This window comes from Anabas testudineus, chromosome 6 (genome assembly GCF_900324465.2).
Source record: "Anabas testudineus chromosome 6, fAnaTes1.2, whole genome shotgun sequence".
Lineage (NCBI taxonomy): Eukaryota > Metazoa > Chordata > Actinopteri > Anabantiformes > Anabantidae > Anabas > Anabas testudineus.
In genome coordinates, this window is record NC_046615.1 from 19,680,111 (window position 1) to 19,704,559 (window position 24,449).

At 39.8% G+C, this 24,449-nt stretch overlaps 2 protein-coding genes across 2 annotated transcripts; one reads left to right on the forward strand and one right to left on the reverse strand.

The window, feature by feature from the left end:
* Positions 1-3,703: 3,703 nt before the first annotated feature.
* On the reverse strand, positions 3,704-14,283 carry crabp1a (cellular retinoic acid binding protein 1a). Its single transcript, XM_026365955.1, has 4 exons — positions 14,012-14,283; positions 11,104-11,282; positions 6,171-6,284; positions 3,704-4,057 (listed from the first exon to the last, which is right to left on the reverse strand). The coding sequence occupies exons 1-4, from the start codon at positions 14,079-14,081 to the stop codon at positions 4,007-4,009; spliced, it is 414 nt and encodes a 137-aa protein (XP_026221740.1). The 5' UTR covers positions 14,082-14,283; the 3' UTR covers positions 3,704-4,006.
* Positions 14,284-17,171: 2,888 nt separating this feature from the next.
* wdr61 (WD repeat domain 61) lies at positions 17,172-23,984 on the forward strand. The gene is made up of 11 exons (XM_026364621.1): positions 17,172-17,277; positions 18,225-18,285; positions 18,375-18,402; positions 18,883-18,988; positions 19,900-20,072; positions 21,245-21,393; positions 21,640-21,733; positions 22,050-22,143; positions 22,363-22,455; positions 22,901-22,979; positions 23,830-23,984. The coding sequence occupies exons 2-11, from the start codon at positions 18,274-18,276 to the stop codon at positions 23,917-23,919; spliced, it is 918 nt and encodes a 305-aa protein (XP_026220406.1). The 5' UTR covers positions 17,172-17,277; positions 18,225-18,273; the 3' UTR covers positions 23,920-23,984.
* Positions 23,985-24,449: the final 465 nt, after the last annotated feature.

Sequence of the window (24,449 nt, forward strand, 5' to 3'; positions counted from 1 at the left end):
CAAATCCATCCATAATCTGGATTGATGCGTCCATTCAGTTCATATTTTATCTTGCTAACTGTGAGGCTCTGCAGATGGAAATGTTTATTTATCACTTTCCAACACGGGATGCTTTTGGTTGTTATGTGTCTGAATGCTATTCACCATAAATAGAATTACCGTTGTGTTTTTCTGCTTCTCCTGTGACAGCAATGAAGGTTGAACATCTCCAAGTGATTTCTTGTCTATGATCCCCCTCTGTCATCTTAGAAATGCTTATATACGTACCACACAGTCAACTGTCTACTGGTATTAATGTACACTGCAGCCATCTGCACGTACATTTGGAGTTTGTCAACTAGTGGAATTTAAAAATGACTGTCAACGTTGTTTCCTTCTCCCATGAAAAAATTATTATATCATAAACATTACAAATGGGAAAATATTAAAAGTAGTGACTCATTTCATCATTTTTATTTGAATAAATAAAACAATCCATATGTTTTGTAGAACAACTCGACAATAACAACAGCTTAAGTTCGAAGAGTATTCAAATATTATTTTCCTACACATCAAGTGTTCCACCAAACAGGCAATAACCAATAGAGAACCAATGTGAACAGTGTGGTTGATGTAGCTAAAGAAATATGAAACATTTTGCTGATTAATTAGTTTTAATGCTTGTACAATAATAATATTTCTAAATGTTCTCATAGTAAATGTTTTGGCTGTTGCACTACAGAGCGTCTGGACTGGATGACTGGTTGGTTGCAACTGTGACATGAACATGTCCTTGCAAGAGTAATAACTTCTCATGAATGGTTGATGATGAAATGCATTTTGTTTGTAATTAATCATTATTTCTTCATCATTATGATCACATTTTATTCTACCTACCTCTTTCTCTTCTCTGAGCAGACCTTTTAACAGAATGCACTGAAGGAAGCCATTTATTGAGACTTAAGCGTGACTAAATGTGTCAGAAGCATGTCAGAGTCACTAAGCATTCTGGGTAATTTAATGTGACAGCACCTCCCATTTCCTTTTAGTGAAATGTCTTCACATCTTTTGGGTGGATTCCCATGAAACGTGGTGCTCAAAGTTGTCCAACAACGAATGACATCGGTCTCGGCTCCACTGGTGCCAGCCACTATCAAGTGTGAGTGTGAGTTTGAACGTGGTTTGAACATCATGGCTGCTGAACAACAGCATGGAAACATTGTCGTTCACAGTATGTTTGCATTTAACATTAATCATAATGTGCCTAACTGCAACCTCGCAGATCTGCTAGCAGTGCTACAACCAGGCATCACATGATTTGTTTTTATATATGTGTTAATGATGTAAAAAGCATCAGCAAAGTGTTTATCGGTACACTACACACAACTTTGTGTCTTCGTTAGGGGTACCTCTAAAACAAATGCAGTAATACTTGTAGTCACGTCTTGCAAAGACTGTCGGCCAAACCAAAATCAGTAAGACCAAGGTTGCTTGAAACTCGAATTTCCCTTTAAGTGTGCACTAATTGGTCTGATTCTGATTGTGCAGAACACCCAACGAGCCTTTTCAGCAACGTCCCAAACTCCAAAACCCACTCAGAGCCTGCAAGGAGTTAAACTGCGACTTCAATGGACTCACAGAGGCTCCACTGTTTGGTGCCCAGAAGAGAGCAGTAGGACAGGCGCGGGGGCCCCTTCCCCACGAAAAGGAGCACAAACACAACAAACCCTTTATTCAGTTGTTTGAATCTGCCATCCGAACAGCGGCTCGTCATTAAATTAACATCACAGCAGGCGCACGCCCTGGCCCTTGCTTCTCCGACCATTGTGGTGCACTCAGGAGGAAACTCATTTATTCAGGGGATACCAGGTCAAAAAGCAGGGGTGGTGTAGACCCGTCCCAGCAGCCTTGGCATTGAGAAATGGGAACAGTCGCTGGGCCACTGTGTTAGTCCTCGTGAGGCAGAGCGCTGAAAGGACAGCCTTTTAATCCCTGGCAGCCGTGAAGGACAGAGACAGATTTGCTTTTTGTTTTTGATGTTGTGCCACTTTCTCGCCACATCCACCCCACCAAGGACAGGACTCGAGTCCACGCCAAGGCCTGCGACCACTGAGTCTGCAGTAGATCTCACTGAAATCAGGCTGAGGCTTTGTTGGCTCGAACCACAGACTCATGTGTCGTGCACCTGCTTCGGAGAAGCTGCCTTGAATAAGTTACTCAGTGGTTTTCCAACACAAAGATTTGAACGGCACTGCTTCGCCTCCTGGCTCATGTAGCCCTACAGTAAATGAGCACTGCTTAAATTAAAGACTGAGACTAAATTATTTGTTGAGACAGAAGAATTTAAAACCAAGATGTAATAGAAGATTTAACACTTTCAGTCATCCAGTTAAAACAATAGGATCCTGGGTTCCTAGGTTCTTAGTCAGTTGGTTCTCTTTACTTCCTGCTTTTGGCACCTTTTGGGTCATTAGAGGAGGGAAAAAGACGTCTTCTACGAGTCTCTTTCATCACCTCTACTGTAAATCATCATTAATACACGTCTCCACTGGCTTCACATGAGCAGGTTCGGATCACATCAACTATCCAAAGTGTGTATTAAACTAATTCTTGGTCACAGTGAGTCTAAGTTTCCATCATGAGTCTGAACTTCTGGGGTTTTGAAGCGAATATCGATTTAGAGAATAGTATAAAAAGGTTACGTACTGCAGCTTTAAGGCAGGAGCACACAACTGCTGGACTGAGTATGAAAAATGACTTGGATGTGACACTGATCAGACCAAGTTGGACGAGCAAATCATATTGCAAACAAATTACAGATCAAGAGAAACTGATTTATAATATTTTCACATATGGTTTCCATCTTAAACATCAAAGCTTTAATGTCGAACTCAGGGCCTCTCCACAGTACATCATCCCACTTTCCTAATGATGATCCAGGTATAATATCACTGAATCCAGATGTGTCACATGTTTTAACACTGTCGTAGCACTTTGCACTTTTTCAATTTCATTAATCGTTTCCATTAAAAATTGATTCATGTAAATATGCAGCTGTGACGCTGAAGCTTCGAGTCCAAGCTTGGAGGCTTTCGAATGTATCAGCTGCCGTCTGTCTGGCATCATTTTGTCGTCTCAGTCTTTCAGACACAAAGACAGTTCTCTTGGGAGTGTCTGAGATCAAGCAGAACGAGTGACAGCCAGCAGCAGGAAGAGGGAGGCTGCAGCACGATGGGATGTGCAGGCTACGGCTCTTTAAAGGGGCAGTTTGCTGTTTTTAAGAAGTTTGTCTAAGATCATCACAAGATGGGAGTTGAGTTTACTCCAAAACATGATTGCACAAGTTTGAGTATAGAGCATCCTACACTATTTCAAGGCTGGTGGAGTCAGAATGGCTAAAAATATGTGTGTTAAGTAGATTTAATCCTAAGTAGTGATCTAAAGCAATGTGTTGATGGGAGGTTTCCCCTGCTCGAACACCTGCATATTAGCATGTGTGTAATGCTAATGCACCCTGCAGAAGGATGAGATGAGACTGTCTGTGGCATTATTGTAAACCAGAATTACAGCCAAAAATAGTGCACCAAAAAAACAAAGAAGGACAAATAAAGTTTCAAATGATCCAAAAATCATCTCGACTGGAATAACTCGATGTTTCACAACAAAACTCTACAGTGATACATCGAATGAAATGCATTTTAGCAGGAAAGAGGCTTTGATAATGTTTGTTCCATTGTTTTATTGTTTGCTGTAATTGAACACACTTAATCAATACTCATTCAATGCAAACCACGACGAAATCCTACGTAAACACTTGAGTTGCAGATATGAAGATTGAGAGATCCAGCTACTGTCCTGCAGACACAATATTCACTACAAATAACCAGATTACACAGACGTTGCTATTGTATGTGGAGACTATGCAGACGGATGCTGAGAGATTCAGGATACTTAACAAATGTGTTAACACGTTAGCATGACAGTGTGCTGCTGTGGTCCTGCTTTGTCCAGACAAGGATGCAGAGCTTCATTCTCGAACGTAAATCCGCGTGCACACCACGTCATCAGCTCCAAACGTCTGGAGGAAACAGAGAATCAGTCAAAGACATTTTGAAATTTTCAAACATCTTCACATTTACCTATTTTACTTTCACACCCATGGAATCAAGGTTCCTAGGCCTTAACTAAAGTACTCATCTGATCTTTTGGTCTCTGAAGACAGCACATCCCAACAATCACAGATTTGGGAGATCACAGATATTGTGGTAGACTGTGCACGACTTGTTTCAAGATTGTTATGGTATTGTTATATAAATGTCAATCAATGATGAATGTGTCAGACATCAGACCAACTAAATTATGGGCAACAATCCAGGTCACACTGCGAACTATTGATGATGAAACCTAAAGAAACTGCTCAGTCCAGTCCAAACTTCTGATGCCATTATCTTCTGATTTTATTCCAGGCCGACATAGCTGCGGAACATTTTCACAGTATTGCCCTTTAAAGTGTTTTCAGATTAAACCAATTAAATGGATCATGCAAATGATATGGAAATGTGTCCCACTTAGAGCACGGACTGCCACAGACAATTAGAGCCTTTATGATCTCTAGTACTCCTTTGAATCTCGAGCAGATGGGTGTGATTCGGCGTCCGACAGTGTTTGTTTTGGCTTTTCCAGTTGCTTATGTGAAAAGAAAGAGGTTGTCTGAGTGCAAAGAGGACTTATGATTTCTTTTTTTTAAATCATCCAACAGTATTTTATATTTACAGTGAGGACAATAGACAATTACCAAGGAGCAGGGAACAGTGCAACAGTCATTATATGCATATCCTCCATGCCAAATTAATACAAGTAGTTAGTGCCCCCTTCAAAAATGTTATTTATAAGATGACAAAACAGATTTTAACCTGCCACTGAATTAGACACTAAAGGCAGGACTTGTGCTCCTTGTGACCCACTTGGTTTGTTAAATTCAGACTGATCAATCTGTTTGTCAGCACTGACCACTGACCTGTTTTAACACAGAACAAGGACTGTCTATCTCTGAATCTAAAGCTGCTGTTTCACCAAAACTAGGTCAGCTGTCTCAGGTGAATGGTGACTTACTTACTTACTTACACACTGTATGAATCGAGAGACGATTTCACACATGCGTATCTTCAGTATGTGTAATAGGATGGACGAATGTGGCTCTGTGCAAGTTTTAGCTGTTGAGGCTTATTTAAAAAAAATCTAAATAGAGTCTCTGTGAGCTGCTGTGTGAACACTGTTGGATGATGGTGTGAGAGCAGAGAGGACTGAGGTGAGAAGAGCAGAGAACCACACAGCTGTCACAGCTCGGACAGATCAATCTCCATAAGTGCACGCTCCAGGGCGACTGGGCCAAAGCGTCACCAGAGGGTCAGGCGATGTAACACCTTCTGCTTTTATCAGCACAACACTGGGAAGGATTTTAAACGCTCTGCCTTCCGGCCTAAACAGTGAGGAGCTTCGAGTGGAATACTGAGATACTAATTAAGCACTGAAGATACGATTAAAGCTGTTTCAGCACTAGCTTGTGGTTTGTAATATAAAGCTTTGCAAACATCCTGTGAAGATTTTTTTTTTCCACTATCTAAACCTGCTCCAGTGTTGTTTCAAGCTTTTGCCTCTTGGACATTCGTCTTAGAAGTTCTCGCGGAGCAACAAAGCAGAGCGTGGGAGTGTTGAACGTTGAGAGGGGAGAGCTGTTGAATCCCTGAGAACAGTTCATCCGGTCCGTTTGTCTTGAACTGCTCCCCTGCACATTGCTCATGGGGCTTTAAACCCATTGACTCCTGCCCATATTAATCTGGGTAAATACAGGGGGTATTACTGCAATGTAAGCGTAGCAGCTCCTCTTGTTCTCCTTTCACATCTCTCTGCGGGGTGGATGAAACCTCGGCTCCTTGGGAAACAGCCTCTCTCATTTCCTTTATGGATGAATCTCAAGGGTGACTTCATACACTCCCTGCCTCGTTTTATTAACCATTCCTCAAACAGGGCTCACTAGCTACATCCTAATGCATCTGACGTCTTCCGAGCCTCCTCTTATTCTCTATATATTTATATCTTTTTTAGTCTGTTAGCTTTCTAACGAGTCTCATTTCTTTTCTAATCTATTAAGAGGATTTCAACAAGGGGATGAGTCATTGCTGTGCCCTCACCAGGATGAGCTCATCGCCGTTCAGCTCCCGGGTCCAGTAGGTTTTGGGGCCGTTACCATCCACCAGAGTCTGCTGACAATGGATCTTGTTCTCTGACTCCCAGGTGGCGAGGCTCTGCAGGGACAGGAACATATAGGAAGACTGGATGTTATAGATTCCCCTTCACGTTTTTCAGTTTTATTTTGTCTCTGCCTGATAATACAACAACCATCACAGCTGATCTCCACAGATCAGTGGCTAAATGGAAACTTCTGCTCAGCGCACAACACATCGAAGCCTTCTTGGAGTTTGCTTGGAGTTCAAACAGCACGTTCATGTCTTTAGTTTTGAAATGAAATGTAACGACCATAAACATCGACATATTTTATAAATTGTTATTTCACTTCCTTAATAGCTGTGTCAAACCTCAATGAGCAAAACAAGATCATATTATAAATCATGTAATATAAATCTGTCTATGGCAGCCTGAGACAAAAGTTCAATCCTCTTAGTCCCTATCTGCTAATTCGCTTCAATAATATTTCAAATGACATCAACGGGATTAGACTGAGACGCTGATTTCAGGATTAATTTCCCCTCAGGTAGTCGACTCTGAGTCGGTCTGAGAGAGTTATAAATTCATAAGAGGTCAGGGCCCAGGTAACCCTGATGTACTAATTTGGGCTAATGGATAGGATTTAGCACTTTTGTCAGCTTTGGGTCAGTTGAACATCATAAATTGTAAAACAAAATGATATAAGACATTGGAAACCAAAATCATCGACCCATGTTAGGCTGAAGGCCAGTTTAGTCAGAAACATGCAAACCAGTTCCCTGATGGAGTCATTTTGTATTGAATGTTTTTTCTCTACTTGCATAAATAAACAGGCTAAAATCAGCATGTCCTCAATAATAAACATTAATAGAATGATCACCTTTTAACAAAAAAACAAGAAATTATAACAGTGTAAGACTTTGTTTTATAGTTTGTAAAATCTATTTACCAAAAGTTTGAATTGTTACTTTAATGTCTATTTTAGAGTTTTCATATAGAGTCATAAATCCTGCTGTGGGACTCTGATTATATTTTCCCACAGAGATGAAATGACTTTTTCTTTAATGAAGCCAGATGCATTTTCTTCTTCAACATATTATCTTAAGTTGTGATCCTGCTCCAGAGCCTGGAACTGATCAAAGCTGCCATCGCTTCATAAAGCTAATGCACAACATTTGAATTCAAGAGAACTCATTTGGACAAAACCTCTAACGTTTTTTTTTTTTAATTCAGCATTGGTAATATATTTGTATATTTGTTTGTAGTGTTGCTCATAGAAAATGTGTTTTATGATTAGTACAAGTGTGCATTTAAAAAAAAATAAAAGCACCACTGCTTGGTGTTGGAGCAGCAGCAAATGTTAATCACCATATCAAAGGTGAGGAAAGTCATCATGGATCCCTGCAGGCTGCCATCCGCAGACTTTGCCAGCAGAACAACAGCAGGGCTTTTCTACAGCTCCTTCAGATTTTTTTTTCTAATAAATCCAGAACCCAGACAGTCGATTAGCTACGGCTCCATTTCAGCCTCTCTCATTCTGTCTCCTGCACTTAAACGCACTGACGTGTTCATACATATTCACACTCTCTCTTCCAAATAACACATATCTGAGACCAAGACAAACTCATCCTGCCAGTTGTTTGTTTTACCATGTTCTGTTTAATCTGCAGCTTTGTTTGATTTTCGTTGCTTTCGTTGCTCGTTAGAGATTTTAACATTTTTGCTGCTTATCGGACACAAACAACGATTTGAAACATCTCATTTCCTGTTTGGTTTTCTCATGGATTTTCCAACATTTCTTTCTTTCAGAGTCCAAAATGCCACACTCAGCTCTCTCTTGGATTCACCTCTTCCCATGTTTGATCTCCCTTGTCAGCGTTTGCTCATCCCTTTTCCCACTCTCCGTGGGTTTTGCTGCAGCCTCCACTTAAGATACAAGCGGTGAAGGAAAGTTGATCTTCATCAAATCAGCTTAATTTAGCTAAAACACCAGTCAGTCTGCACCTTCTTACATACATACATTATGACTTCCACTGTGCACCAAAGCTGCCTGGTGTCTGTTTCATCCGTCTGTGACTGACAGAGATGAGACCTTATCACTTTCTCCTCTTGGAAGTGAGAAGAGAGGCTGATCTGATCCCACTGTGCTCCACAGATTAACCGAAGCTTTTTAACCTTGTGGCAGCGTTAATCAGCCCTCTGCTCTTCGCCAGGCACAGCTCAGCATGTAATCCTTTTAACCACAGGGGCAGCTGGACTCAGCCAAAACTAACCAAGGGCTCTCTAGCCAGCCGTTCCACCTGAGACTTTGCTAACACCCCGAATCACTTCCCTTGCCCCTCCGGCACATGTGCCAGCATCAGTGGGCGCTGCCTCCTGCAGGTTTCAGCCCAAGACTTGCGTATGATTGCAACACAAGTGCAAAATGTGCTTGTTGCTGAGAGCCACTGCCTGATTGTCTTCATTTGTATGTAAATAACTCTTCATACTACATCATACAACAATGTCTCGTCACTCTAACAGTCAAAACTCAAAGTTAGCAACTAGCTGGTTAACATGGTGGAGCATTTAGTAAACTAAGAGCTTCATACGTCCTGCACGACTTTTTGGGAACCAAAGAGAATGATAGGACTTAATGCATCAGGTGGCCAGAAACACAAATCACATGGTCTCCAACACCTTTCGACAGTGGATGTAAACATCCCACTCAGTTTTTTCCTTTTAGTCCAAGTAATGAAAGTAATATTTTATTTCTACTGGTTAGTGCTGTGATGATGATGCTCAAACCCAAATAAATAAACACGGCAAATGTGCAATGACAACTCGACCAGCAGAGAGGCTGCATGTGGTGAAACAGCCACAGTGAGAGCCGTCTAGCTCTGCCCAGTGCCCAGCATGCTCCAGGGCACAGACAGAAGCAGTCGTGCTGTCTCCTGGGATCCAAAATAGGTCATGTCTGCACTCCCTGACTACAAAGTGTAGGTAGAGATGAGAAAAAATACAGATAGATGTGGATCAAACCCAAAGTAAATGATGTACTGCACATGCCCAGAATGGATTTGTGGTTTCCAGAAAATATATTCTTCCATCTTGCATACTATTGCACATTTTTTCCTTTCCATGTGCAATATTTATTCCCCACAAGCATAAATGAAACTGCTTCCTCTAACCATCAGACCAAACTGGTGGTTTGTCCAAGATAGTTGAGAGTGTTTGTGTCTTCAGATCAGCAGCTGTCATTTGATTTAGAGGACAGTTGACGACCTGGAGCATTCACCTGATGGATGTTTTTTATCTTAGTACCGTGATGTTGGTTTGAATGTGAGTGCACATTTAGTGAGACAGTAAAGAGTCTGTGCGGCAAAGTGAGAAAATAGATTCTACTATCTGGTCAATCTGGTTCATCACTCAGTTCTGATGTTGTGAGTCTTGAAGAGTTATAATAATAATAATAATTAGTTACAGTTTGTGATTCATCAGACAATATTTATCTGCAGAGAAAATCTTTTCTAGCAACACTTCAGTCCTCCAGCTGTGAAATTGTAAAATGATATCGTATCCATAAAGTCCCAGATTTATCCAGTGGAGAGACAAGTTTAACTGTGACCGTCAACAACTCCCCAGACTGGATCTGTTATGCAACCCTCGTCAGAATAGAGCCACTGCAGTCTGCTCTTTATGAAAAATGTGTACGTACAGATGGAGGAATATGCTGCAGAACAGCTCTCACTTATCTCACGCTTCATGGTTGTTATTTGTGCCTGTGAATGTGTAAGAAGGCATTCTCATTTCATAGACTGTCCTGGGTCATCCTGGTTCAAAGCTGTCTTTCTGACACTGAATACTCCAGCTGAAGAATTTCCACAAAGGAAAAAAGAACATTTTTGGAAAAATGCACCACTTTTTGGCCATTTTGAGGGAAGTGGGAACAAGCTGCAAACACAACACTGACATATTATCAGCTTTAAGGTTGCTTTAAGGAAGCTGCTGAACCACTGAATCCCATTGTTTTCAAGTTATTATAAACATGATTTAACATTAGGCATGCCATTTTTCAGTCACTTAACCTTAATGTATGGCGTGTTTCGGACATGCAGGACACTGGATTACATGTCAGCGTTGTTTCTCTCCAGCTCAGATTAGTTGCTTAGCAGAGGCCGATAAACAGATGTCAGCTTGTGCAACATTAATACAAGATTCCTGTTACCTAAAGTGACTCATTGTGTCTGCGCCACGATATCTCGTCTCTAAATTCTTCAGCTTTGCAGCTCTGACTTCCCTCATTGTGTAGGTGCAATGCGACTGCTGAGTGAACTAAGGACTTATTTTCAACAGCGTCTGCATCACTTGGAAGTGTTTGAGGAGTGGATTTTATTTTAACATTAGACTAATATGTGAAAAATTACTGATATTATGATGATGGTAAAAACTAATTTATCATCAGGAGAGGGCCACTAAGGTAAAATTTATATAAGAGGAGACTCAAATGAATAAGTTAGTTTCTCAGTATTCAGATATAGTAGAGTACAATATAAAGCTCCAACTGAGAACCACGGTGTGAGGACTTCCCCTCAGGGCCTGAAGAGGTTCAGAGAGAAACTCTCATCATCCCAGCTCGACCTGCTTTTAATCCAAATGCACAGACATGAGGATGATACCAGTAGATGAGGTTGTAAGGAGCTGTTCATTTTTCAGTAAAACCTTTAACAACAACAACAACACGTAGAACGATGAAGACCTTGAATAAAACACACAAAGAGAATGAAGAAGGTGTAAAGATTTAAAGTAGTGTTCCTTCATCATGGACTGATGGAAATGCTTCCCATGTTACACTAAAATCAATAACCAGTGGAGTATGAGTGTGCCACATTTTAAAATTCTAATTTTTCAATACTCTACCTTGCACTTTCGTCCATCCACTGTCTCCTCATCAAACTCTTCACCGATGTGGAAGTTGATCTCGGTGGTGCGCACGCTCGTGGACGTTTTGATGTAGAACTGCTCACCGTCCTGACGGATCTCCACGTGGGGGTTGGAGGCTGCTGCCACAGCCACCTTCCTCAGCATGGCGTTCACTCCTGACCAGGTACAAGGCAACAAGAGGCAGAAACAATGGTCAAAGGGAAGAATTAGCGGGTGGATTCACTGCTTTGCTGAAAAAAAGGAAGAAGTACAATACTGACAAGCTGAGATGTTGTGTTGATGCCCTGTCATTGGGAATATGACTCTTTTATTTTGTGTCTAAAAGCAGAGATGAGCTGAAAAAGGGGACAGAGCTGGAGATGGGCTGTAGAATTTGCAGCAAAACAACCTCCACTGTGTTCTGTTGTCTTTCTCTTGTCTGCCTGACGCTCGACCCCACCCAGACTCCGACCTCTCCGGGCTGTCGCGCCACATCTGATCAGACACAGGATTTTAAATATAGAGCCACATCCCGGCTGCACATCTCCTCATGTTGCAGCGTGTGTTTGAATGTGAAGCTTAAATTTTAAGAATCGTAAATATGTGGATGTGTCAGAGTAAAAGTAAATAAGTGAATAAACGTTCTGTAAACTAAGAGGAATCTGTGTAAGACGGTTTTACAAAGACAAATCTTTGAGACGGATTATTCAGCCACATCCAGGAGAAACAGGGCGCTTGAGGATGTCAGAGTGCATCAATGGTGTCTAACTCCTTTTGTGTGAAGCTTGTGGGGATTCTGAGCGAGACATTGCACATGCTCGTGACTCCACTTTGGCATGCCCTGTTTGACTCTGCAAGGCCATCTGGTTTTATGTGCTGCCAAAGGGTCCTGTGTCTTTTACTTCACTTCCCTCTCCAACCAGCTGAAATTATTTAACGTGTAGAAAGTTTATTTGTTTGTATTTAATTTTGCCAGGAAATCAGTTCGAAACAAATCCACCTCACCTTTAGCCTTTGTGGTTTTCCTCCAGCACCACCAGGGCATAAAACCCTATTAATTTGACAGCTAACACACGACCCCACCCATGATCTGTGTTTTTACAGCGTTAAATATGTATGAGCACGAGTGAGCCCAGCAATCTGTCTTTGTTCATGAAATACTGGCATTTGATTTAGATTTTTGTGTGTAAAGGACAGTGATCTTTGTTTTTTATATTAGGAATATTACAAACCACAAATACTGTGGAGCACGTTGTCTTACAGAAACCCAAGACAAGGAAATATATATTTTAACTGTTTCTGCTGATCAAGATTCTTCAATTTAAACTAAACAATGTCTTAAAATTAAGTTGGTTCAGTGGTGAAAGAGTATTTTAACATTCTTTGAACAAATGCAGACACACGTTGCTGCTCTCAATCAGCCAACTGTGAGTCTGATCAACTGTTCCAGCTCTGTTCACTCAGCGTTTTCCTCTGTGATCTGCTCCCTGAATATACCGATCCCTTCCCACTGTACAGAAACATTAAAGTCAACAGATAATTATAAAGATGTTGATGGAAAGTGGCGGCCATGCAGCACTGGAATTCACATTAGTCGCCCATCTCAGCTCTCCGTTGGCCGAGCACCTTATGTAAGAGCAAACGAGTGATCTGCTCCGGCAGATGTGGTTAATGTGCTCATGAACGGACGAGGCGCTAAACGCAGAGGGTGACTAATTCCTCCTTGGAGCAATGAAATGATCAGAAGTGAAGATTGCCTCATGAACCTCCCAGGGCCAGTTGTGGAGTGATGTTGGATTCGTTTTCACAGCTTTCACTTAATGAATCTAAATTGGTCTTTGGCAGTGAGAACGCACGTGTTTCCTCTTTGAGAACTTTTCTTAGAAAACCATCAAAACCATTACACTCTCCCAACACTTTATGACTTTCACAGCTTTCAGTTTTTAGCAAACATTAAGCTGTATACCTTTCCCGCTTAATGTACAGCTGCAGTACAGTGTAATTCAAACTGATCAAAATAAAATCTGATGCCCAGGATCATCACAAAACATCTCACTCACTAATTTGCAGCTTTAAAGCAGAATCAGAATTCAGATGTTGAAGATGTGCTGTTAAATTTGTGCTGTTGATTGCACTGATGAACAAATATCTAAATATTTAGTTGTTTTAAGATACATAACTGATCCTTTTTGAACTTTACTTGCCCTGTTTGTGCCAAATAACAGGAACCATTCACGTCTAAAAGTTCTAATCGTAATCCAGCTCGGCGTCAACGCTTCCTGGAGAAGTTGTTGAAGCCGCTCCCTGTTCTCACAGTGGGATTTCTCCCTAAAGATTTCCACATTATTCTAAAGACAGTCAGCCTTTCGCTGTGCCCGGTCTGCTTCAGCAGCCCCGACGTGACGAAACGCTGCAACACAATTGAACGACCCAGATAAACTGGTCCAAGTCCAAACCATCACAATCATCAGTTAAAATCAAGAAGGGTGAAAAAGAAAGAAAAAAGATAGGACACAAGAGAGCAGCACTGGGCTGCAGAGACCCCCCTGGCATTGCTAATTCATGCCCTACTTAAATGCTTAACATGAATAATGTTGTGCCCCCCTCCCCTATTCATGCAACAATACCACGTTTGTTTGGGCTGGAATTCAGCATCCAGTGTTTCATATCTCCTGTAAAGACGAGGGATTTCCCTCCAGCAGCATCTCCCCGCAGATCTCTGCCTCCTTTTGCCAAGGAGTTTTCTTTTCACACAATACGATGTTGTTGGAAGTCAGGCATGCCATTCCCAAAGCACAAGAAAAGGCTTTTTCTACATGGACATGATGGATAGCCAGCCCCATGCAGGGATGTAGAGCTGGTTGTGGAGGGGAGACAGGAGAGAGAGACAGGACACAGGGCTTACCCAGGGCTTTGAGAAGTTCATCAAAATTCTCGCTCTTCTTCATCTTCCAGGTCCCGGCAAAGTTAGGCATGTCTGCTGAGGCTGAGTGCGAGGGCTGCAGAAAGAACCTGTTCCACGCTCTGATGTCTCTCTTTGACTCTTTCCCACCCTGCTCCTGCTTCCCTGTGCTCAGCCTCTCCTTCACACTGTTACCACCCAAGTGTTTCTCTGGCTTTCTCTTATTTATTTCTTTTGTCTTCACTCACTCAGCCCCTGCTGCTCCCTCGTCTGCGTGTCTCAGTGCGCTGGCTGCCGTGTCATCTTTAGCTCTTTTATAGCTACTGTCTTTAATGAGAGTCAGAGAAGGTCCCTCCCACTCAAAGCTGTGCCCCGTAATACAGTAGCTCAAGACTGACGTGTCTGATTTCTGTGGAGCACAACTAAGACTAACTCATTCTTTAAAGTGTATTTATAGAGTTTCTCTTTGTGTGAATGGTCATCTTTGATTTCAATGTGGATGATAGCTTACATAATCACTGACATCTTTTGGCAAGATCATTTAAAAAATAAGGTTGATATTAATATATAGGTATAGTTTTATGGGCTGCTTTTACTCTCTTTGGTATCACACCAACCCCTTACCTCTAACACAGATCCCATTAATGGTTTATAACACCAATAACCAATCATCAGCGTTCTATCAGACATTAACAAAGCCGTGTCTGTCTGTTATGTGTGCATTTTGGGCTTTTTCCTTCTTTAAATCTTTGTGTTAGAGTATTCCTGTAGGTTTTTGCTGCGTCAGAAGGAAATATTACACTAATAGCCCTGATCCACAAACATGGATCAAACAGTTTATTGTACCAATAATGATTCATCTTACGGTTTGTTATGTATTATGTCTGTATCGCATCATGATATTTTAATTATAAATTAATCCATATTAACATGTCATGTGTTGACTGTTTAGGATTTTTAACCTTTCTTAGTTTGGGAAATTGTTCCTGTAAAGCTGCAGACAACAGGTGAGGTGACCTCCGGTGACCTCGAATGTTTTAAACTGTACTGCCTCGAGTCAGCCACAGTATAATGGCAAGAAAAAGTGTGTGAACCTTGTAGACTTTCATGGTTTTCTGCATTAAGTTGTCATAACATGTGATCTGATCTAACTCAAGACTATTAATAAATATAATGTGCCTAAAGAAATGAGAATTGAGAACAACCATAAAAACTTCATGGTGCTAGACTTCAAAAAACCTAATTACAGACATACATACATAAGTTAAAAAACTTAGTTTGTAGATGTGTACTAGAGCTACTTTGACTGACAAAAAACACTTCAACTTTTGTAGCAAACTATATTGAACTATTAGGAAAGAACACACAACACTACAAAATGAAAACATCATCCCAACTGTAAAGGATGGTGGAGAAAACATCATGGTTTGGTTTGGTTTGGTTTGGTTTTCACATACTTATTCATACTTATATCGCTATGACGTTTTTATGGTCTGCAGATCAGATCACATTTTATGACAAGTTAACGCAGAGAACCATGAAATTCCAAAAGGTTCACATAGTTTTTCTTGCGACTGTATATTAAACCTAATAAAATGATATCACTGATGATATTACCAACATCACAATATATTAATGGCAAACATAACAAAATAATGAAATACAACAGGCTCAGTGCTGGTGAACTTGAGAAAGGAAACGTTTTCACCCCAGAATAAAATAAATAAACATCTGAGATCAGATGAAACATCCCTCTCTGCTCTTCCAACAAAAATAGAAATGTAAAAATACATGATAATCACATAACACACCACTTTGGCACCGTTTCTTTTTCTTGTCATCTATCCTCATTTACTGTTGATGAATCTTAATGTTTAATATGCTGAACATCAACACACAATCTTACCTGATGATGTCAGATATTTATATTTTCTGTGTTTAAATCTAGGTGTTTTACACTTCTATTCTAAAGTAGCTTGTTTGTATATGTATGTGTAAATGTATTTATTATATATTTGAATAAACAAGGTGGATTAAAAGTTAACCTGTGTTGGAAACCATTTGCTAAATGCTCATTTACTCTTAGAGTGGAAGAACATAAAGTCATTCAGTACTGTTAAATCAAGTGTGTTATAAACTATTTATCAGTTGTTTAATATTATCATCATTCCTTTGACTCTGTCTCAACAACTAACCCCATAGATAGTTTTAATTTATTGTTCATTGAGATGAATTGTGGGTTTTGGTGTCCAGTGGTGGCTTTTTCAACTGAACCTCTTGGTCAGATATTGAATCTCATCACAAATCAGCACTAAAAACATCAATCCATCTCTCGCTGTTTTAAATAGGACATCACTCGTCCTCCTGAGCTGTCAGGAGATTCACAGTGATCCCATTTCAGCTTTTCTTCAGGAGTTATTTAAAACACACTGGCTGTATTTTCTTAACCCTGCTTCCCTTGAAACTTTATCTTGACAATTGGTTTTGAGACCGTGGAGCTCAGACTGCAGCTGAGGCGACTGTCAAAATGTCAGGATATTTTTCTGCTTACTCTTCAGACTTTGCTTTCCTCCCTGCACCGTACTGAGTTCGCTTTCCTTTACAGTGAATGGTTTTATGTCAGTGCAGAAAGCAGTTCTGTGCCATCCTGAGAGTTCATGTAAAGTCAGAGATCATTTCCTGGCCTATTGGATGTATTAAATGAGGTAATTAATGCCTGTGGAGCTGCCATAAGTCTTCACACCCTTAAAATGCAGTTTCCCCCTTTTAAAAGGCAATATCTGAAACAAGCAATAAAACAAGACAATTATTAGGCAAATGTCAGATTGTCAGATTTGAGGCCAATCCTTTAAGGAATTACTATTATTATTTGTGCAGCTTGGGTCTTATCTTGGATTCTTATCTGCATCTAGACGTGGTATTCTGTCACAATCAGTTAAAGTAATGTCCCATATCCATGCTTTAGCTGCACATTAAACATATCAAAATAAAATCTTGTGTACAAGCTCTTTGCATACTTTGTCTCCATCTCATAGATTTCACTGAATAATCATTTTGCACTTCTCGTGCCGATTTGCAAATGCTTTACCGCCACATTCCACTGGTGGCGACAGTGAGCTTCACAGGTTGTTCCCCAACTCCTTTAAATCAAGCGAAGAAGAAGAAGAAGAAGAGCGGAAGTTACGCCAGATGTTGTCATGGCGTCTCACATGTAAACCCCTGAGCTCTGAAAATTTAATAAAGCATCTAATTTGGAATTTGATTTGAAGGTATGTGTTGGTATATTTTATTCTTATTTAAAGAACTGAACTTTATTTTCAGTTCAGTTCGGTACATTGGGCGATAACTAGTTGCAACTGTAGCAAACAGTTGCTACTGGCTGCAGACTGCTAACTTGCTATATCACCGCTGCTAGTCAGAGTTAGCCACAGTTGTGTTTTAACAGGTTCTTAATCTTTATAACATGATGTTTTTAATCGATACTTTATCCCAGAAACTGTGGTAGTTATATAGTTCGAGGTAGCCTCGTTTCTTTCATGGCAGTCAAACCATGTTAGCTAACTCAGTCAAAAGAAGCAGCTTTATCCCACTCAGTTCGCTCTCACAGCTACATTTATTTATCTAAATCTGTTTTATAACAAGTTATGTAAGGTCAAGTTGAATAATACAGATAAAAATAAAAACAGACGCTAATTATGGATCTACAAATAATATAGTATACTAAAATAAAAATAATAAAGTGTAAGCGTAAGAGTAAGTACTTGTTTAAAAAGGTATTCCACAACAAGTAACAGTATAGTTTGTAGCTAATACTAATATTAGTACTACATCATTTATTAACTAAACTAAATTAAACTTTAAAGAATACTGTCAAATAAATTTAGCGGAGTAAAAGTAACAACAGTGGAAACGCTCAAATACTTCTACTACTTGCACTCTGTGGTTCTGAGTACTGTAGAAAACCAGCTGATGCAGTTGTTGTGGTTTGAGCTTCTTATAGTAGATGATGGGACAAATGTTCTCATCATCTTGGACCTGACTGCTGGTCTCAGCGATTACGTGCTGTATACGTGTGCTAAATATTTGTTAAATATCTTTTCTTGTAATTGTATTTATTTACTCTCGTCTTCTATTATGGAAAACGTTTAATAACAAATAACTAAACCAAATAACTAAACAAATAATCAAACCTTACTTTTATCGTGTGACTTTTCAGGTATAAGTAATTTAACTTTCTGAGCTTTCTGAGTACCAGGACCAAAAAAATGAGCACTCAAGTAAGTGACAAACTGATGTTAACTCATATATTAATTCAACATTCAGTGAATTAAAAAAATTAACTCTTAAGCTTGTGTTTTCATTTCAGTACAGCATCCTTTTCAAGCAAGAACATGGTGAGTAATGAACCAAACTCATTATACCAGTACTTCTACTTCACAATTACACTTGTAATAACCTACATTTTTTTATTGTCTGGTTCTTCATTACCATGAACTGAATTTTGTTTTCACTCAGCCCCACACAGACTGTACTGGTGTTGTAAAACAAATCACTAGATACGTACACAAAATATGTATTAATCAATGAACTATATTTAGTAACATTGAAAAGTTTGTTAAAAGCTGTCAGCTGTTGCAGTATACACACATACACATATATATATATTTATGTCTCTGCGTTTTATTTCTGATCAGTTTGATGTGATAAAATCTACTGGACCTTCAGTTCAAAATTAGTGTTGGGGTACACTTGGTTGGTTTGGGCGTTTTCATGGGATTTGTTGCCAAATAAGGAAAAGATAGAAGATTGCCATACTTGTAAGCACATACGTGACTGTGGTTTAATGTACTGTACATGTGTGTGTTTCCTGTCAGCACATGATGATGCTATCTGGACGGCAGCGTGGGGTAAAAGTGAGGCCGATGGTTCTGAAACCATTGTCACTGGCTCACTCGATGATATGGTAAAAGTCTGGAAATGGTGAGTACTAAGACGGTGACACTAAAGACAATATACTGCTGACCCCCTATTTAAATTATGTTTAAATTAGGAATTTTTGAAATAACACTTAATTTAATTTAATGTTTTTTTTTTTGAAAGGGGATAGAAAAATAAGATATAAGATTTTTTGTTTTAAAACAACATGACATAGTTTTTAGTTACAATAGCGAGTGAGCAGTTCATAAGACTCACAGAGCATGACAACATTTTCTTAATTGTAAGGTTTCAGCTCTGTAATTTGACTTTGTGCTTGTTTTCAATTTGCATCAGGAAATCCTGGTTAAAACAGCTTAACTGTTTTCTTATTGACAAAAATTCAGCTTCAGTTTTCATGTGAGGAAGTACCTTGCAATTTACATTGCTACTGCTCAAAACCTTTTGTAAAACCTTACCAATTAAAATGTATTCTAACTATTACTTTTGTATGTGAAATAAATCACAATAATTACACATTACCCTACGAAGACTTATTTAATATTGTTATTCACAATATGTTTTTTAGTACACCAGACTCCAGTTATTGTTGAGAGGTACAATTAGGTACACTAATAAGCACACCTTTCCTAACTACATTATAATGTTTTATAAGACGTTTAAACAGCTCACAGGTTACAATTAAGGTGACTTAAAGGAATGTATTCCTGTGCTATTGTATTAATTTCCAGTATAGAGCAAGTGCTCCTCAACATTCTGGTTATTCATTAGGTAATGAAGTCCTACACAGAGCTCTTGAGGAGTATGGTGTGTGTGTTAATTAGCCTGTCAAGATTAACACCAGAGGAACACCTTCAAGAAACATGCCACAGTTTCTCTGAAATCTTTGGAAGCAGACTTCATAAATAAACTCGATTTGACATGACGTGACCAAAGAATCCTTCCCTGTCACGTAGGTCGGATGAGAAGCTGGAGCTGCAGTGGACTTTGGAGGGCCACCAGCTGGGAGTGGTGTCAGTGGACATCAGTCACAACGGGGCGATCGCTGCCTCCAGCTCCCTTGATGCACACATCCGCCTCTGGGACCTGGAGTCTGGAAAGCAGATCAAGTCCATGGATGCTGGACCAGGTGAGACTGGGTCTTAGAGGATCATTGACATGTTTTAATTGTAGTGTTCATTTGTAGTGTTGTTTGTATGATGAGTAGAGGAATTCTGAGTCTTTTAGCTCTGTAATGTCTGACGTCAAAGAGCAAAAATAGAAAATACTAATATTTTCTATTTGATGATTCCAGACTAAGTCGAGATTAAAATAGTTTTGCTCCTCTGTATAGTTGTGGGTTTTTTTTTTACTTCTCATATGTATCATTTGTAGTGTAATTTGTTTTATTTTGTAACTTGAAATGTTTAGACTATAAATCATATTTTAATAATTGATTAGTCAGTTAAGACACTTTTAAAACAAAATTTGAGGATTTTTAGCTTCTTGTATATGTACATTTGATGCTTTTCTTTCTCTTAATGTGGTAATAAGGTGGGTATCTTTAGATTTTGGAGTGTTGGATGATTCCACTTTGGACTTTATTAAAGTCATTTGTCAATATCTTCTCCCCGTTTACTGATTTGATTGATCTTTTGTTTTGAATATTAGAATCTGAAAGTCTCTGCAGCCCTTTTGTACATTTTTAGACGAATTTCACTTTATAGGGAGTTACTGGTGCCTGTAAACATAACTCATCTGTAGAACCAGTCCTTCTTTTATTCTTCCTGTCATTTTTTTTACTGTCTAGCACTTGCTGCAGGAGAAAGGCCACTACAGAGGAAACTGTCTCCCAGTGTGGCATTAACACAGGCTGCAGGGGTTGACAGCTTGTCTGCTCTGCTCTGTGGCACAAGCTTGTTTTCTGTTTCATTCTCACCCTTCAAGAACCATTGTGTATCTTGTACCGAGCTGTTCTTCATGTAAATGCCACGTCTTGTTCCATTAGTGCTACTCCATTTCACTCAGTGCTTGGTCTGGGTCATTGGATAAAATACCTTTTTTTACTGTACTTTGCTATGTTTGGATTCTTCTGAAGTGAAGTCTCTGCTGCCATTGTTTCCTTTTTAGTTTTTGTGAAATAGAATATCAACTAAGATCGACTCAGCAGAGGAGAATAGAGGTTTGGTGTTTTGATCACAAAGTCAGACAAGCTCACGTTTGCATTTCACATAGATTAAAAAAAATATTTATATTGGAGCCATACTGTCCTGGCTAAGAATACCGTGATGACTCCTATTCTGTCTTTCTGCTGTCCTCTAGTTGATGCATGGACAGTTGCCTTCTCCCCAGACTCTAAATACATCGCCACAGGAAGCCATCTCGGCAAGGTCAACATCTTTGGTGTGGAAAGTGGCAAGAAGGAATTTTCACTGGACACTCGAGGGAAATTCATCCTGAGTATAGCTTACGTAAGGAACTATAAATTGTCATTTTGGTCGTCGGGGTGGCGTCTCCTCCAGCACAGTCTCTTATGGGCTAAGACCTCAGTGCTTTGGCTTTGCAATAACTCATTTGGAACTGTGTTTGTTCTCCCATTGTAATTCTAACCCTTTCTCTCCAGGTCCAGAGGTTGTTTTTAAAGACTTGTATTGTGTATCTACATTTGGAAATCATATTAAATATTATAATAGGTTCTAAACTGCTTTGCTCTTCAGAGTCCTGATGGAAAATATTTGGCCAGCGGAGCTATCGATGGAATCATCAACATCTTTGACATCGCCACAGGAAAGCTACTCCACACACTGGAAGGTAGATGAAGTTATTAGTATATATTATTTATGTAATACATGATGGATCCAGTGCTTTTAAATTTCCCTCGAACATACGCTTGCATGTGAGAAATTCTTTAGTTCTGCATTGTTGCTTAATTCAAATAATGTTGAGAAATGAGTACAACATAAACACATTATACGTGTATTGTGCATAAACTGGTTATTGTTTTAGTGTTAAAGATGAAAAATAGCTTCAAGCGTTAGGATCTTTTCACTTCCAAATAACCTCAGCAGGGAAGCGGAGATCAGCCGCACCTCAAGACCCTGTGACTCAATGTCCTCTCTCCCCTCAGGACACGCCATGCCCATTAGATCCCTCACCTTCTCCCCAGACTCCCAGCTCCTGGTCACTGCCTCAGACGACGGCTACATCAAGATATATGACGTGTGAGTTCAGCTCGCGGCATGCTATTACTCCTTCACATTGTTTAGATAAGATGTCTGATGAACTTTTATTTATTCTGAACTTTCTGCCAAACATTTCACGTAGACACAAAAAGATAAATATTTGTTAACATATATAGACACAGAACAAAGGAGTGCAACAAGAGGATGCATCAGTGTTTCTATGGTAAATATTTGACAGGAAAAAATTTTGTTTTGCAGGCAACATGCCAACCTGGCTGGTACACTGAGTGGACATGGATCCTGGGTTCTTAATGTTGCCTTCTCCCCAGATGACACCCACTTTGTCTCAAGGTAAGGCAACATTTTTAGCATCAAACTGAAAACACACCTTGAAGTAGCTGAAACACCGAGGCTCATATAAAGTCTCTGACTGTTACAGTGGATTGAATTTCTGATGCTAATACATTGCAACATTACAGTTAAGTTTTTGATGCTGAAGAAACTGAGAGAGAAAAGCTCGACATGTCTGAATCCACAGGTAGCAACTTACTGTGGCTTTGTACTGCTCATATAACACAACAGTGGCAAAACGCCCCTTGTTCACTTAGTGCAAGTGTTTTTTTGTCTGTCTACTTTCCCAAGATTTCATTACTGTCATTCAAAACTTTTGCCAACTGAAGCTGTTTCTCAGGCACAATTTCCAGTTCACGTTGCCAAGACAAACTCAGCAGGTTAGTTTGATGCTAAGATTGACTGTAACACAAGTAAAATGTCTTCTCTGCTCTGCTGCTTTCAGCTCGTCTGACAAGAGTGTGAAGGTTTGGGACGCCAGCTCCAGAGCGTGTATCAACACTTTCTTCGACCATCAGGACCAGGTGACAAAGACGACACTGGATCTGTTCCCTGAATGTGTTTATAATCAAATTCAAAGTGGAATAAAATCCATCCAGCTGTAGGTGCTGATGTGTTCGTGGAAATCAACACGGCTAATATCAGGGATCAGCACCTCACGTAACCCTTCTCTGACGTTACAGCTCAGGCAAAACCAATAATCTCAGCTGTCATTAGATCTCTGGTTGCTGTGGGGCGTTTGATCTGTTCTCTAACCGAGGAGAAGCGCGGCTCCTTAGAGAGGAGATGAAAGGCAGTCGAATCTGCCATATTGTTTTTGTGTCTCATCATTGTGTAACTGAAAAACCAGAAAATCTACAGGGATGGTTTGCAGCCAATTAACAGTTTGAGCTTTGTTCTTCTTTTGCCTTTGGGCGTGGGCTTCAGCTGCTCTGTTTGCAGCTAACATGTGTGATACAAAGGGGCAAGGATATGCTAATTGCTGTAAGATTCAAACTTTCAGCTTTTTGGTTTTCGTGTGGGGGAAAATGTCTCTGGGTTATGTCAATTTAAAATAAAACAATAAGCATTTCTGGTATCCCACAAATCCAGTTCCAGGAATTTAAATGGATGATCCTTTAGTGAATATATGCTAACACATAAGAAAAACATGTACATGCACATTTCCCTTCCTGTGTGTGTCTATGGCTGGATTGGGTGGAATATACATTTATTTTATTATAACCCTACTCACATCGGGGGCATATTTCTCCCTCTATCTCTTTCCATTATTGTTGTGATGGCGTCTCACATCAATAATCTGAATGTGTTGTTTACTAGTACACACCATTATTAAACTCTGAATCTGAACATTTTTCCTCGTGTTGCCTTCAGGTGTGGAGCGTGAAGTACAACAGCACCGGCTCCAAGATCATCTCAGCTGGAGACGACCGGGCCATCCACATCTACGACTGTCCCATGTGATAGACGTCCAGCTGTTTACGCAAATGCAGCCGAATGAAAACTGGGGAGGGAGGGGTGGGATTCATGCTGTAAATGTCATGGATTATTTTGCACTGACCAACTACGGTCAAATAAAAGGGTTTTTTTTGTACTTTGTTTTTTTGAGTTTGTGGTTATCTATTTAGAAACGTTTGTAGCTTGTTTGATAATCTTTTATTGTTTTCATCAGTTTTATCAGTCACTCCATAATTTGGAGACAGGACTTTCAGATCTGATAAATTGCAACAATACTTTAGAGGTTTTAGATTAGTCTGAATGTTGATAGTTGAAACTATTTACTGCATCTCAAGACAAATCTCATTGGATTCTTAGTTTATTTTCCTGCTGACAAGTAACTTTGTTTAATGTTACGCCAACGTGAGAAATCTTTCTGGTAAAGAAAGGAAAGAAAAATTTCAGAGCAACCTTTCAGTATTAGTATGTGGAAGATGGTGATCTCATGCTCCCCCGAGTGGCCCAGCAGGTTTACCACAGCCATGTAGTACTTTCTA

Bases quoted from the DNA above. Each gene is read 5' to 3' on its own strand.
- crabp1a (XM_026365955.1), bottom strand. From the start codon at position 14,081: ATGCCTAACTTTGCCGGGACCTGGAAGATGAAGAAGAGCGAGAATTTT. The intron at 11,283-14,011 runs GTAAGCCCTGTG...GTACCTGGTCAG, and splicing joins TGAACTTCTCAAAGCCCTGG to GAGTGAACGCCATGCTGAGG. The intron at 4,058-6,170 runs GTGAGGGCACAG...TGTTTCCTCCAG, and splicing joins ACGGCGATGAGCTCATCCTG to ACGTTTGGAGCTGATGACGT.
- wdr61 (XM_026364621.1), top strand. The intron at 18,403-18,882 runs GTGAGTAATGAA...GTTTCCTGTCAG, and splicing joins CCTTTTCAAGCAAGAACATG to CACATGATGATGCTATCTGG. The intron at 22,980-23,829 runs GTGACAAAGACG...TGTTGCCTTCAG, and splicing joins TCTTCGACCATCAGGACCAG to GTGTGGAGCGTGAAGTACAA.